Source organism: Brachionichthys hirsutus, chromosome 7 (assembly GCF_040956055.1).
Source record: "Brachionichthys hirsutus isolate HB-005 chromosome 7, CSIRO-AGI_Bhir_v1, whole genome shotgun sequence".
Classification (NCBI taxonomy): Eukaryota; Metazoa; Chordata; class Actinopteri; order Lophiiformes; family Brachionichthyidae; genus Brachionichthys; species Brachionichthys hirsutus.
The window spans coordinates 3,568,142-3,583,401 of NC_090903.1; the positions used below are offsets into that span (position 1 = coordinate 3,568,142).

At 54.3% G+C, this 15,260-nt stretch overlaps 2 protein-coding genes across 2 annotated transcripts; one reads left to right on the forward strand and one right to left on the reverse strand.

Annotated features, from left to right (window-relative positions):
* Positions 1–24: 24 nt before the first annotated feature.
* Positions 25–8,980, reverse strand: sec23ip (SEC23 interacting protein). Its single transcript, XM_068740933.1, has 19 exons — positions 8,848–8,980; positions 7,630–8,114; positions 7,336–7,543; positions 6,270–6,463; positions 6,087–6,176; positions 5,883–6,003; positions 4,534–4,623; positions 4,322–4,463; positions 3,748–3,956; positions 3,564–3,661; positions 3,295–3,447; positions 3,118–3,213; positions 2,787–2,957; positions 2,554–2,709; positions 2,194–2,296; positions 1,927–2,109; positions 1,399–1,561; positions 850–940; positions 25–164 (listed from the first exon to the last, which is right to left on the reverse strand). The coding sequence occupies exons 1-18, from the start codon at positions 8,978–8,980 to the stop codon at positions 859–861; spliced, it is 2,877 nt and encodes a 958-aa protein (XP_068597034.1). The 3' UTR covers positions 25–164; positions 850–858.
* Positions 8,981–9,448: 468 nt separating this feature from the next.
* mcmbp (minichromosome maintenance complex binding protein) lies at positions 9,449–15,069 on the forward strand. The gene is made up of 16 exons (XM_068741267.1): positions 9,449–9,630; positions 10,098–10,189; positions 10,281–10,421; positions 10,511–10,552; positions 10,621–10,710; positions 11,133–11,271; positions 11,366–11,511; positions 12,212–12,309; positions 12,386–12,552; positions 12,667–12,790; positions 12,874–12,991; positions 13,069–13,234; positions 13,453–13,586; positions 14,163–14,330; positions 14,433–14,521; positions 14,892–15,069. The coding sequence occupies exons 1-16, from the start codon at positions 9,573–9,575 to the stop codon at positions 15,019–15,021; spliced, it is 1,902 nt and encodes a 633-aa protein (XP_068597368.1). The 5' UTR covers positions 9,449–9,572; the 3' UTR covers positions 15,022–15,069.
* Positions 15,070–15,260: the final 191 nt, after the last annotated feature.

The following is a 15,260-nucleotide window of genomic DNA, read 5'->3' on the forward strand; positions in this document are numbered from 1 at the left end:
CTAGAGGCAGTGAACTCACCAAGAGGAGGGTGGAGAGAGAGGGAGGTAGAGAGAGAGAGAGGGAGAGAGAGCTTCTGTAGAATATGCTAAAGAAATGGTATGTAGGAGAACGGGAACCGGTGAATGAGGCTGAACGGCCGCAGGACTGGAAGATCTTCTGGTGACTGGAAATAAACGGAACAGAAAAAACATCAACCCTCACACACACATGCGTAGGGAGTACATCACACACCCAACGAGAATATGTACGCACGGCCGTTTGCACTTACAACGAAACGCTACGTCACGGGCCGCTAGTGAAGCCCTAATGCACACGGGGAATAGAATCTGCCATGACGTTATCGCTACATAGACCAGGGACGGAGCTGGCTAGACCCCCACAGAGACCAGGGACGGAGCTGGCTAGACCCCCACAGAGACCAGGGACGGAGCTGGCTAGACCCCCACAGAGACCAGGGACGGAGCTGGCTAGACCCCCACAGAGACCAGGGACGGAGCTGGCTAGACCCCCACAGAGACCAGGGACGGAGCTGGCTAGACCCCCACAGAGACCAGGGACGGAGCTGGCTAGACCCCCACAGAGACCAGGGGCGGAGCTGGCTAGACCCCCACACAGAACAGGGACAGAGCTTGCTAGACCCCCCCAGGGAGCTCAAAATACTGGAAGCCATGTGAGAACACAGGCTCCGGCTCCTGAACAGAACGAGATGCATAGCCAGTAACGGCTACGCAAGGAAGTAGCAAGAACCTAAACTTAAAAGAAAAAAAAGCAGAACAGAAAGACACCGCCCATCTCTCACGCTCACTCAGACGTAGGGAATACATAACAGGCATTTTCATTTCGTGTACTTCATCGTTTTAATGTGCGACCGGCTCCGGGTGGATCCCTTTGGACTTGTAGATCTCTTTGAGAAGCAGCAGAGCCGTGTCTTCAGACTCCCTACGAAGATAACAGAAGCATTGATACGAAGTCGATTGGGTAAAATAAAAGATCCACAGAACAGGCAAACATGTCCAGCAACAAACCCGACGGACAGACGGACACATTTCAGCTCGCAGCCTTCGTCGGGGTCATCGTTTTACAACAGTTTGAAAAAAGCGTTTGAAAAAGGACTGAAATTCTACTCCGCGTCCCGGAACAGGGGAGGAAACGGGATCAAGTGTTTTGCTGGGTAAAAGTTAAGCAGGCTTTCTAATGATCGAACCGACTTCTGAGAACCTTTCTAAGAACCAGAATGCGAGCTGCACACCTGCACACCTGCAACGCCACAGATTTTAATGAATGGCTCCTGCTACGCTAACCCTTCGGCCACCTAGACAGGTCTATAAATCCTGCGTGTTTGACTGGATCGTTTCCGTTGACCAATGGCAGGCCAGAGCGTCGAGCTTTAACTGTACCAGTAGCAGAGATGACTCTGGAAGGCGAACAGGTACTCGTTGAAACTCTCGATGGGCTTCTCCTGCAGGACGTAGTCGATGCGATTCCCTCCATTCAGCATCCCCACTTTCACCTGAGGCTCCTCTTCTTTCGGCAACTCTGGGAGCTCTGGGATCTTGTGCTCTGTGACAAAGCGATATAAAAAAAACAGAAAACGCACTGTGCAGGCTTTCTAGGCAGAGTAAGTTCGCTAGAGGTGAGCAAAGAGGGGGAAAATCCAAATCAATATCTGGGGGCCACGCCCTCACTCAGAGGGTTCCTGACATTGGCTGAAAGTTAGAGGTCATTGACCCGCAGAATAAATCTAGAGCCAATCAGACGGCTCCCTGGTGGGACTGTGCAAGGAATATTTATCTGCCTGTATGGGTCATCACCGAGAACATTAATCTGACCGTATCTGCAGATTGTGGTCAGATTAACGGTTGTTTTCTTCTATGAAAACAGCCTTTTGCCCAGCACGATTTACGGGGGGGGGGGTCAGAGCTCACCCTCCTCCGCCTGCTTCTCCTGCTCTTCAATCTGATTGGCTACGATGGCCAGCTCAGCCTGAAGCTGGGCCGATGCGGTGTGCGCTCGGGCAAAGTCGTTCAGCGTTTGCCACGCCGTCCTCAGGGAGCTGATGAAGCCCTGCTTCAGGTCAGAGCCCATCCTGGTCAGACTCTCCTTCAGCTCTGAAACACAAACGCGAGCGAGCGAGAGCACAAATCATCCGGCTGTTTGTGGTTGTGCGAGCAAGACTTCGGTGAGCGGCGTACCGAGATGAAGCCTCTTCCTTCCTTTGTGATGTGGAATCAGAACCGGCTTCAAGTCCAAGTCCGGGAGTATCATGGGCTCAATCCTGTATGCCACTGGGTCCAGCTGAAAGGGGGGAGGGGGGGATCCGTGATGAAGCCATCGCGAGGAGCCAATCAGCTCTCCTGCTGTCCAGTTTGTATCCCTTTTGTTTCTTATAAATGTAGCTGGTTTGGGCCCCCAAGTTTGAACTTAAGCATTAGAAATGTGATGAACTCCTTTTAAGAATTTAAGTGTGGCTGAATGAAACACACTAAAATCGTGTTTACAGATTTATAATTAAAGTGCTTTTATATCTGGCTAACGCGGACCAAGCCTCATACCGGATGGTAAATGTTGAAGAACCCCTTGCATGTGGGCAGCTGGTAGGACTCCTCGATCTTCTCCAGTCCCCTGACTGTCAGGAACATCCCGATGGGAGAACCCAGGGCAAAGAAATTCACCGGCTCAAAGTCCAGATTGTGGTAGACAACCGACACCTGCAGGACAGCGATGTAATAGCGGTTAGGAAATGACACGCCCGAGCGCGTCGCCGTCAGCCGTCAGCCGCGCCTACCTGCCCGGTGCCGACTTCAAAGTAATTGTAGTTGACGTGGATGGAGGAGACGGCGTTGCCAGCTGGGAGGCTCTTCAAGGGACCAGGAGGAACTTGGGCTGCCGGTGGAGGAGGAGGAGCACTTTGACTGACCTCTTTGACCCCCGACTGATCAGCTGCCTGATGCTCAACCTGCAAACATTAGACAAAGGAAGACTTGAAAAGGTTTGGGCACCTCGCTGAGGCTGCATCATAATTTACCGAGGCGAGATCCAAAGTGCCGCTCCGCTGAAACAGATCCTAGCCAGGCTAGCCCGGCTGCCGGATCCAGGTCCACCTCTAACGCACTCACCCGCTCATGCACTCGTTCCTTGACGAACCTGGCGATCTTTTTGCGGGGGCCCAGTGGGATGCCCATCTCTTTCAGGTCCTCCGTCGTGCACATGAGCTGAAAGAAGGACCGAGTCTCACCTCACGTGAGAATAAGACGAAAAGCCTCTCTATGAATCGACCGGTTTATGCGTCTTACGAAAGATTCAATATCAATCGCCTCATCGTCAAAAGTGCTCTGGTACTCGGACAGGCCCAGATGTTCCAGCACAGCGGAAAGAGCCTCGAACTCCTCCCCGTCTTCTTTGGGCTCCTCTTCCACAGCTGGGTGGTGCAGAGCCGGCGCGGCCACCTTATGTGGAATAGAAATGACTGTTAGTTGCCACTTCGTTTAGTCTGGGATCAGTCTTCACGTCTGTGTATTAACGGATCATTATTATTTTTTCAGCAGCGGGACATTGTTCTGACCTGTTTGGCGTCTCCATTCGGGGCGGGTGTGTCTGACGGGGACAACGCTGGACCGCCCTTCGTCTGGTTTGACAGCAAGTCAAAGAGGATCAGGGAACCTGATGGAACGGAAGGAGAGCCGTCACAGCAGGGCGCAGCCGGCGGCGCAGCCGGCGGCGCAGCCGCTCAGGGGCAGAACTCGTACCCAAGCTGTGTCCGCAGACGGACGTGGCTCCTCTGTAGTCTGGGTTCCGCTTCGAGAACAGGACGTAAAGCCTGTTGATCTCCAGGGCAACCGTGTCCATGATGGTCTGGCAGTAAGTGGGGCTGTTGTAGAAAAGCACATCTAGGAGAGTCTCATTCGCAAAGTGGCGTAAACGGCCAGTGCTGGGCAAGGTTATCTTCTTTATCCGCCTAGAAAGGAAAAAGAAAGAGATTCGGCCATTTTTAAGTCCATTTAGTTACAATTCTGGTGATTCTCACTTTTTTTTCTTATTATTGTTAATAAGCACTATGAAGAGACTGAAAGTTTTATCTTCTGACAAACGGCCTGTTCAGACCCGCTGTTATTATTAGAACATAAACGGACTGCGCTACATGAAATAATGGCGCCAGCTGCAGCTCGCCTTGATTCTAAAGGGAAACGAACAACACCGATTGGCTTAATTCTTACGTTAAACAAAACAACTATGACAAACGAAAGAACTGAATACACGTCTGCATCTCGCATCGTACCCAGATGGGTATTAGACTTTATGCACTCTCATCGGTTGAACTACCTGTCCACGCCGGTGGTGTCCCCGTGCAGGGCCGTGTGCCACCGGACCGGGAGGAACTCCACCCTGCTGATCGAGTGCTCGTCCAGCGTCCGCCCGAAGTGACTGTGCAGCAGCTTCAGAGACACGCTGCGGAAATCGTCCACTGAGAGATCGAGGAGATAAATACTGAATAAATAGCATCGCCGTGGAGAGCCCGACTGTACGACGCTCACCGCACTCAACCATGCTCCGAAACCTCAGGTCACAAACGGGACCGATTCCATGAACCATGAAGACCAGATGGTCCACCTTCGGGAGTTCACCTGAAAACGGAGAACGGAACTGTACTTTAATCCTCACGGTCTGCTGTCGCCGACGGCAACACGCCGCAGCATGTAGCTAATGATAAATATACATTATATTAACAACCACAGATTAAAATATAGTCCCAGTTACATCCGATCTTATTTCCCGTACTACAAAGATTATAACTGCTGGCAGCTTCTCTATTGAAATTAATGACTTAGCTCACCTTAATAATCCCAACCAGCAAAGGGCACTGAACGCCCCCCCCCCACACACACACACACACACTTAAAATCTCAGTTTACAAAAACTAGAAAAGCACTCGGAAAGCTCAGACTGCTCAGCTCAGCTCCTTATATTGTGATTTAAACAAAATATAACGGCCCTACATTTATTTTCTTTATATTTTCAGATTCATTAACAATATAAACAAACCTTTAGCAACCGGATTCACATTGGTAGCATTATTATCTTAGACGTTATTCACTGAAAGCACGCTTTCAGTGATGGTGGATTCTTCTGGATCTCGATCCAGAGCTTTTGAAGACGCAACAAATCCGTTTGTCCACCACTAAACCCACAGTGTCTCCAGAAACTGAACCTCCTTTGTGGAGCTAGAGAGACATTATTGAAAGGGTCCGAAGTGTGAAAATCTACCCCGATTTCAACTGGGTCTGTCTCCTCAGGATTTAGAGATAGAACTAATCCGTCGAGCTGCTCCGATGTGGAATCGACTCAGCTAGAAGACGACGCTTGTTAGAAATGTCTGTCTCTAATATTTAATGCAATGTAGGCCGAAAATGCAATTGTACCCCACATTTTTCCAAAGATCTTGATAATACCTGCAATCCGGATCCGATCCGGATGAAATTCGGAGGCGAGATAAGAGGTCGTCGTTCCATAAGCATTGTAATCAAGAAGTAATCGACCAAGAGATTGAGGAACAGATCCCAACGTAAATGTCAAAGTGATCCAGAATCCAGGATCAGGATCAGATTCTCTTTCCTGGTGACATTCCCAACACATCCTGAAACTTTCGTCGAGATCCCGCTGCAACCTTTTTGAGCTACGTTGCTAACAGACGGACAAACGGCGGCATAAACAAGCAAACAGCTTTAGAGCCACGTCAAAGCACACCAGAGGCCTTCGAGAAGATGTGGACAGACCCCCCCCCCCCCCCCCCCGTAGGTACAGCGGATCGACGATCGTTACTCTCATTTCTATCTGGATCATGTGTTTGAATAGCTGCGTTCTATACAGCAGAGACGTCGACTACCATCAGGCACTTCATCATGGTCATCGTCGACCCCCCTCTTGACCACTCTGGGCCGGGTCTGGCCTTCCTGAGTCGCGCCCCACTCATCCGGCATCGAGGGCGGCTGAAACTGCACGATCACCTGCGGAGTCAAACGGAACACACCGTGTGGGATCGCCATCGTAACGGCGTCCATCGCTCGACGCGGAGGAGGCGAGCGCTCACCTTCGGGTTGTGCATGACGATGGTCTCCCCCGACGAGAACTCCAGCCGGCGGTGCCACTGGTTCGTAGACACGGCTTTCTTGTATTCGGTCTGGAGTTAGAGACGCGACGCAGAACGTTTCACAGCGCAGGAACCGACGCGGAAGCGTCAAGACGCGTTCTCTCCGGTCAGAGCGGCACGAACCTCCAGCTTGTCGCTGAACTCCTCCGAGTAAGGAATGAAGCGACTGTCTGCGTCCCCTTTGTAGAACCAAGTGCAGCGCCGCACCTCCGTAGGCTCCTCCTCCCAGTAGACGGCGGTCCGGACGCGATCGTAGAGCTGCACGTCGTAGCGGCCTCCGTCAGTTCGAACAATCACATTTTCAGGGTCCGGCTGAACTGCAAGGACACACATTCACCGTGACGATCGGTCCAAAATGGCGTGGAGGAAAATGCATTTAAATAAAACATAAAAACTTTTATCTTAAATAAACACACAGTAAACGCCGAACCAAATACGAGGACATTCGTTGTGTTTCCATCATCAGGGATGGCAACAAGAAAAGAACTACGAATGCTGAAACGATGACGAGAGCTTTTCAGCAATTTATACCTGATTTAGAGGGAAATTATTGATAAGAAGAAACTAATATTTCAAGAAAAGTTTACTTATTTTGAAAATATATACTGTCGGCGTTTTCCGTCAATGCTTTGCAGCTCAGTTACAAATCACATCACGCATCTTCTCCCAGGCCGACCTCTAACCCTGGCAGTTCCCTCAGCGTCCTTCTCCCCGTCTTAGGATACACTTCTGCACTTCCTGGTTCCACCACCAGGTGGAGACGCTGAGCCATCCATTGACAAATGAGCTAAAGTTTTCTCTGTTCATGGTAAATGCATCCTGCCGTCCATCTGTTTTTCCACGCAAAGAAACAAAACAGACAAAGTAAAAAAGGTTGCATTTTTTTTTAGCATTATTTATTTAACCAGGTCAGTCAATTAAGAACCAATTCTCATTTCCAACAACGACCTGGACCTAAGTCGCATGTTTTTGGTGCTGAGAGGAAGCTGGAGAACCCGGAGAGAACCCACGAAGACCCGGGCAGAACACGCAGACTCCTCACAGTAAGGCCCCGTGCTGGATTCGAACCTGTGACCTTCTTGCTGTGAGGCCACAGCGCTACCCGCTGTGTCAGCGTGCTGAGAATAATTTAAACGTTCTATATTCATGGCTGCGCTCCAGTCAGAATAGCGTTACCACGGTTACATACCCGAGTTAAAGGTCTCCTCCAGCTGGAGGGAGTCGATGATGCTGAAGGGAAGCCACACCCTCTTTGACTCCACTTGCTTGCGGTAGAACCAGTGAGGCTGGACGGGCTCATACACGTTGTAGTGGTGTGGCATCGCGGGCCCGGCGGGAACCATCGCTCCACCGGTGCCGGCTGGGGGTGGGGGGGCGTGAACCTGCGTGGGAGGGGGCTGAGGAGACGAGACACGAGAACCCGATTCATTAACGTCACGCTTCATTAAGCCACCGAAGTGTCGGACATTTAGCGGGCGCCGACCTTTGTGAACGTGGGTCCCGACATCGGCGGCACCTGCGGGGGGGCGGCGCCGAGGCAGTAGGGGTTCTGCTGAGGCGTGTGTGTCGACGGCAGCATCTCTGGCGCTGGGATGTAAGGGCTCGCCCTGCTGCTGGTGGGGGTGTGTCGGTACGGGTTGTGGGTCTGCGGCTGCGCCTGGGGAGGAGGCGGGGCCACGGCGGCGGGTGGAGGAGTGCGACGGCCGAGGGGGTTCTGGTAAAGCGCACTGCCAAACGCTGGAGGAGCGGCGTTCACCTGCGAGGCGGGAGCCGTGGCGACGCTGCTGGGAAACGTAGGCGGGCCGGCTGCGGGCGGCGCTGCCGGCAGGGCTGGCGGCTGGCCGATGGACGCGAACGGGTCGCTACTGGTTACGGGGTTGGAGAAGTAGTTGAACATTGAAGGCGCCGGCCCGTTCCCAGAGATCTGACCTAAAAAGCTGTCTTCTTCTCCAACGTCAGTGGAATCGTCTGCCAGAAGGAAAGAGCAGAGCGGTTAGACGGGAAGACGGGAAGACGGCGAACCCGCCAGGGAAAGACTGAAAGAACATCTGGAGGGAGAAACATTCAACATTTGGTTTGATGGCGTCGTCGATTTATCAGCTGTTTGCGAGGACCAAGTTTAAAACCGCTCGATGCACGTTTCAAAACATCCGGGAGAAGCTCCGCATCGAGCGGAACCGGCCGAGGTGGTCCAGGCATCTGGTCCGGATGCTCCCCGGGCGCCTTCCGAGGGACGTGTCCCGGGCGTGTCCATCCGGGACAAGACCCAGAGGCAGACCCAGAGGCAGACCCGGGTCCCGCTGGGGGGATTACACCTGTCGGGTGGGTGGGCATGCTCGGGATCCCCGCTGGATTGGATGGGGGGGGGGGGGGGCAGTGTCTGGGCTTCCCTGCTCGAACTACTGCCCACGTGACCCGGATCCGGACACGCGGCGTTGAATCGAGAACAGCTGTGTTGTAATCAAGCCATTACATTTGTTTTTAACTTTGTTATTGTAAACAGCTAAATAAACAATGCTTATACATAAAGATAAACCTAAAACACCGAGGAGCGTGGAACTCTTAAAACGTTAATAACACGACAAGGCGCCGTTCGACAGAAGTCCAACAGGTTTGTCTCTGCTTATTGAACCATTAATGACCGGTTAGCTTGTTAGCTTAGCCTGCTGGGACTTTCTGCTGATAGCTAGTTTCGTCTCACCTCCTGACAACACCGCAGGGCCGGTGTCCTGGCTCACCGGCATGAAAGGCAGGTTGAAATTGAACTCCGGAGCGCCGCTGAACAGCAGATTCGCGCTGGTGCTGGGGACATTGTTATTTTTCCTATCTGCCATTTTCCCTAGTATTACACGTCGCTGCTACCGGATTCAGGCACTAGTTGCCCGGACAGGTCTTCCGCACACGCTCAAGGATTTGACCGATCTCTAACGCGTTATGTTACTTGGGTAAACGGTAAGACAAGCGCCACATCATTTGTAGATCTACGAAAATCAAGTTGACTCATTCGTTGGTTGTAGAAAAAAAACTAAACACTTCCTGTCATTACTGCCACCTAGTGGCTAAATACTCACAACATGACATTATCTCCTTACAAGTTTGCTAAAATAAGAAAAGTACATTTTCAAGGAGGACTTTAAAAATATATATATTTATAAAAAATATTTTTTATTTTACTGCTCACCTAAAATAACAAGAATAATCCCTGAACAACGTAGTAATTCAACCAATTTCATCGCCCCGTACGACCGGACGGCCTCGGTAATCAAACCGAACGCACAGCGCTCTTTGTCTGGTGACGCACATTTCCCGCCGTCAGTCCTGAGCTGCTCCTGCGTGTGCGTGTGTGCGAAAGTTAACAAAATAGCGGATTATTATTTTAAAATCAGATTTAACGGATATTCTTCGGACGTCTGTGACCGGCCTGTGATGGCTTCCGCCCCGGACTGGATTAGCAACCCCCTCGGGGTTGTTGACGGGATGTTCGGTAGGCGATGCTTTAGCTTAGCGCTAGCGCTAGCTTGTCGCCAGCGACCGTGTTTATAGCGACAGTCGTGCTTGTGCAAATGTCCCGGTGGTAGGAACTGAAAGTACTAACAGTATTACTACCGCCCGTATTCACAAGAGTATTTGTATTTGCCTCTTTTTCCTGTCTGCCAGCAGCATTGATCGAACTTCTCTGAACTTGTGTTGCGTTTGTGTCATAAAGAGATAGAAAGCCACATTTCATGACCATTTCTTCCCTTTTAGCCCCGCCCAGCGCTGTGACGAGGCGAACGGGGTCGCTCGTTTTACGCACCGGAGGACCGTGCCCGTTTTACGAGGAGCATCTCGTTAAAATGACGCTTTCTTTCTATGTTTTTAGCTGTAAAGTGGAACTCTGTGCTTTTATTAGAGAATCTATTTATTTCACTCACTTTTTGTTGCATTCTTGTTTTGTTTTTTCCCTTTTAGCTGCTTCCCAGAGCGATCTGAACTCTGGATGGGAGGCTAAGGTGTCTGAGTTCTTCAAAGATCATCTCAAAGAGGAGGATTCTCGTGCCTTGGTAATGATTCTGTTCCAGAGAGAGACGCCCCGCGGACGCCGGCGTCCTCGTCTCTCGCTTGTAAACGTCCCCTGCCTTGGTTTCGGTGCAGGTGTCGTCTTTGAACGATGTCCCTCTGCACTACCTGAAGCCCAACAGCTTGGTGAAGTTCCGCTGCTTCATTCAAGACATGTTTGATCCGGAGTTCTTCATGAGCGAGTACGAGACCGTCCATCCGGCCACGACTGCTAGAGTGAGCGCTTCCTTTTCCTGGTTCTCTCCGGCGCCGCCGTCTCCGTAGCCGCATTGTGAGTGTAAATTAACCACCCTGAATATTCCCAGGTGTTGCATTGTGGGAAGTACCTGGATGTGACGGAATGTGGGGTAAGACTTCCGAGTCGCGTCCGGAAATCCATCGATTCAGCTTCGCTAATGGGGACATTCGCTTCCAGGTGGATTTTCAGTCCAAAAAGACGGCGACTGCTGAGAGACAGACGTTCTACTGTGTGCCGATCCCAGGAGAGAATACCTGGGTGAAAGAGATATCCTCCCCTCGTCCCGACCGTAGCGTGGCGTGGGTCCTCGGGGCGCGGGTCCTCGGGGCGCTGGTCCTCGGGGCCCGGGTCCTCTGGGCGCTGGTCCTCGGGGCGCTGGTCCTCGGGGCGCGGGTCCTCGGGGCGCTGGTCCTCTGGGCGCTGGTCCTCTGGGCGCTGGTCCTCTGGGCGCTGGTCCTCTGGGCGCTGGTCCTCTGGGCGCTGGTCCTTGGGGCGCTGGTCCTCGGGGCCCGGGTCCTCGGGGCGCTGGTCCTCTGGGCGCTGGTCCTCTGGGCGCTGGTCCTCTGGGCGCTGGTCCTCTGGGCGCTGGTCCTTGGGGCGCTGGTCCTCGGGGCCCGGGTCCTCGGGGCGCTTCGTGTTGACGTGTTGCTGAATGTCCCGCCGGCTGCTTTTCCTTCACTCGGTAACACAGCTATGCCGCCTCCAGCCGAGCGCGGGTGGTTCCTTCTACCTCCTACGTGCCGACGAGACAGAAGCGCAGCTACGAGGACGACGAGGACACGGAGGACATGGACACGCAGCCACAGAAGCAGAGGGAGCCGCAGTCTGGTATGAGCGTAGGACAGATGCACGGGAAAAGGGGCGAGTGACTCCATGTTAGGAGGAGACGTATATCAGGACGTGGGTCACTGTCTTCCTGTAGGTCCTCAGAGTCCCACAGAGCAACACGGCAACGGAGACTGCAAGCGGCAGGAGACGGAAGCTCCCTCCAGTCAGGCGGCGTCTGCCTCCCGGCTCGACCTCAACTTCCCCCTACCTGGAGAGAAAGGCCCCTCCTGCCTCGTCAAGGTGCGTCTCTGTCTCTGTCTGCGTCTGTCTGCGTCTCTGTCTGCGTCTCCGTCTGCGTCTCTCTCTGCGTCTCCGTCTGCGTCTCTGTCTGCGTCTCTGTCTGCGTCTCCGTCTGCGTCTCTCTCTGCGTCTCTGGCTGCGTCTCTGTCTGCGTCTCTGTCTGTGTCTCTCTCTGCGTCTCTGGCTGCGTCTCTGTCTGCGTCTCTGTCTGCGTCTCCGTCTGCGTCTCCGTCTCTGGCTGCGTCTCTGTCTGCGTCTCTGTCTGCGTCTCTGTCTGCGTCTCTGTCTGCGTCTCCAGCTGCGTCTCTGTCTGCGTCTGTGTCTCTGTCTGCGTCTCTGTCTGCGTCTCCAGCTGCGTCTCTGTCTGCGTCTCTGGCTGCTTCTCTGACTGCGTCTCTGGCTGCGTCTGGCTGCGTCTCTGGCTGCGTCTGTCTGCGTCTCTGGCTGCGTCTCTGGCTGCGTCTGTCTGCGTCTCTGTCTGCGTCTCTGTCTGCGTCTCTGTCTGCGTCTCTGTCTGCGTCTCCAGCTGCGTCTCCGGCTGCGTCTCTGTCTGCGTCTCTGTCTGCGTCTCTGTCTGCGTCTCCAGCTGCGTCTCCGGCTGCGTCTCTGTCTGCGTCTCTGTCTGCGTCTCTGTCTGCGTCTCCAGCTGCGTCTCTGTCTCTGCGTCTCTGGCTGCGTCTCTTACAGGTGTGTGTTGCAGGTGTACGAGGACGGGGACAGCTTCAAGCTGAACGAGATGCTGGAGGTGTTTGGGATCCTGTCTGTCAGTCCCGCCCTCAGCGCTCTGGCAGACGACAAGTAAGGGGGGAGGGGGGGGGGGGGTGTCTGGCGCCACCTGTGCGTCGTCGCCCTCATTCTTGGCGTCTCCACGCAGAGATGGCTCCTCCTCCTCCCTGGACCCTTCGGCGTCGATGGAGACGGCCGAGGAGCAGAGGGTCCACCGCCCGCCGGCGTCGCTGGTTCCCCGCCTCCACATGCTGCACGCCAGGCCGCTGGCGCACAACAACCCGCTGCTGCCCCCGGCAACCACGGGGGACGACGGTAAGGAAGGAAAGACAACGCTGCTTCCTGACCCGCATCGCCGTGGGGGGGGGGGGGGGGGCGTCCGGACCTGCCGTAGCCATAGCAACGTGACCCTTTGCCCTTCCTCCTCAGCTTGTTCTTCTCCCCCGGCTGAGATGGCCGCCGTCAGGGCGGAGCTGCTCTCGTACTTCACTCACATCCTCCTGGGGGACGGCCTGGCTGCAGAGTACCTCGTTCTGCATCTCGTGTCTAACGTGTACGCTCATTTTAGTACTTTTTGCTGAAGACAGTGGTAGTAGTACTACTAGTAGTAGTAGTATTTTCCCGATTGTCTCGCAGGTACGCCAGACGTGACGTTCTGCCGCTTGGAAAGTTCAGCCTGAACCTGAGCGGCTGTCCCGCCGCCGCCTCGTTCACGCGGCGCCTGTACCAGATCGTCCAGCAGCTGGTGCCCTCTGTGGGTGACCTTTGACCCCTGCGAGCCCACGGTTTGTTGGTTTTTGTTCTTTTAAATGACGGTTTCTCTCCCTGCAGTCGTTCTATCTGGCCATGAGCCTCCAGAACATGAACCAGATGCATTTGGTACCCAAGAAGGATTACGTGGCCAATCGGCTGGCGAGCGGGACGCTGCAGCTCGCCAGGAACACGTCCCTCTTCCTGGACGAGACCCAGCTGGAACAGGGACACCTGGACGCCGCAGGTGAGACGTCAGGGGACGCCATGTTGCAAGGATCGACCTGCAGACGCGTTGGGTTTCGCCCCGTGTCCCGCCAGGCTAACCGTGATCACGCCACGCTAACCGTGATCCCGCCAGGCTAACCGTGATCCCGCCACGCTAACCGTGATCCCGCCAGGCTAACCGTGATCCCGCCAGGCTAACCGTGATCCCGCCACGCTAACCGTGATCCCGCCGTGCAGGTGTGCGGAACGTCACGGCGCTGGGGAACCTGATCCTGTGGCAGAAGGTGGATTACGACTTTAACTACCACCAGATGGAATTCCCCTGCAACGTTAACGTGCTGGTGGCGTCGGAGGGACGCTCGCTGCTGCCGGTGAGGACACACACACACACACACATCATTCCGAGTGAGGGGGTGGCGGGGGGGGCAGGGTTCTGGCTCGAGAGGTTGTTTCTGACCGCCATTGGTCGGACGCAGCAGGCCCCTCCCGCCAGCAGCTTTTGGGGGCGGGGTCTCTCGGTGTTGCCAGCCGCCCGAGGAATGCGCCGTGTGCTATTCTGGTGTGTTGATCTCACCGGTTGCCATGGCGGCAGCTGTATGCCGTGGGAGGAATCCTGGGACAGGAGTCTGCCCCCCCCCCCCCCGGCCATTATTAGCGCTGTAAACAGCTAGCGGGCGTTTGTGGTGAGCGACCTGAGCTCGGTCTGGCCGGAGAATTCAATCGGCTCCAGCTTTGTAATAAAATAAAAATAAAAAAGAAAGTCAACCTGGGCATGTAAACGGCAGGCAGGCAGGCAGGCAGGCAGGCAGGCAGGCAGGCAGGCAGGCCGCTCTGCCTGCTGCCTGCCTGCGACCGTCTGCACAGCAACACCTGTAGTAAATAGACCCGGTGGCACGCGGCACCTCACTGTCCCGCGACGGTATTTGTCTTCCTCTCTCGCTCCGCAGTCGGACTGTCGGCTCCGCCTGCAGCCTCAGGTCAGCCCCGCCCACATGGAGGAGTACCTCAGCAGCATCCACCTGCATCCGCAGGCCTCGTCCCAGCTGAACAAGTTCAGGACGTACCTGAGCACGGCGCGCCGGCTCGACTACGCCATCTCCGACGAAATGACCAAGGTGAGACGGGGACGGGGACGGGGGACGGGGGGGGACGGGGGTTCTGTTCATCCGCCTGCTCCCATGTCTTTAAACCGTTTGCCCCTTTTCTTGTGTCTTCAGGCGGTTGAGGAAGACTTTGTAGATATGAGGAAGGACGACCCGGAGAACGTGTCGGCGGAGGACCTCCACAGGCTGCTCGTCGTGGCCAGGTGGGCCGCGATCCATCGCTGTGATCAGCTTTAATGCAGGGTTGGCGGGTTGGATCGTACGCCCGGCGCCGAGTGGCCCAACAGACCGACCCAACGCTCCTATTCGGGCACATCCGGGCCTCACGGAACATCTGGCCCCGCCTCTGGATTAATCGGGAGCTTTCTGTTCAGAAGTGAAGGTTCTGTGTGAAAATAGCTCTGAAGCTAAAGAGAGGCCGTTAACTCTTCGGATGTCGCGAGAAACGGTTTACCGGGGGACGACGGGACGGCATAAATATCGTTGAATACGTAAACACAAGCGTTATTTTATACGCTGATGATGGATCAGAGATCTAATCAGGCTGCGACGTGTCTCTGCGTCTGTCCGCAGGTTGCTGTCTGCGAGCCAGGGACAGACGTCCCTGTCCAGAGACGTCTGGCTGAGGGCCAGACACACGGACGCGCTGAGGAGGAGCCGCATGGAGCCGCCGCCGCAGCGCGTCGACGGAAACGAGCCTTGATCAGACTGTTATTTTGATATCCTGAAGTTTGTAATAAAAATGTTGATGTGCCAAAATTCGGTCGCGTTTTAATCCGTCCTCAAGTTGGGAGAGACGATTTCTTTCCATTTTCCACGCTGTGGAATGTTTGTTTGTGTTGCTAAACATTACGTGTTTATATTTATGCCCCTCCCACAGGACGCAGATCGATTCTTAGCATATACTAAACCCAGTTTCTAAGTATCAGGACTATTCGATAA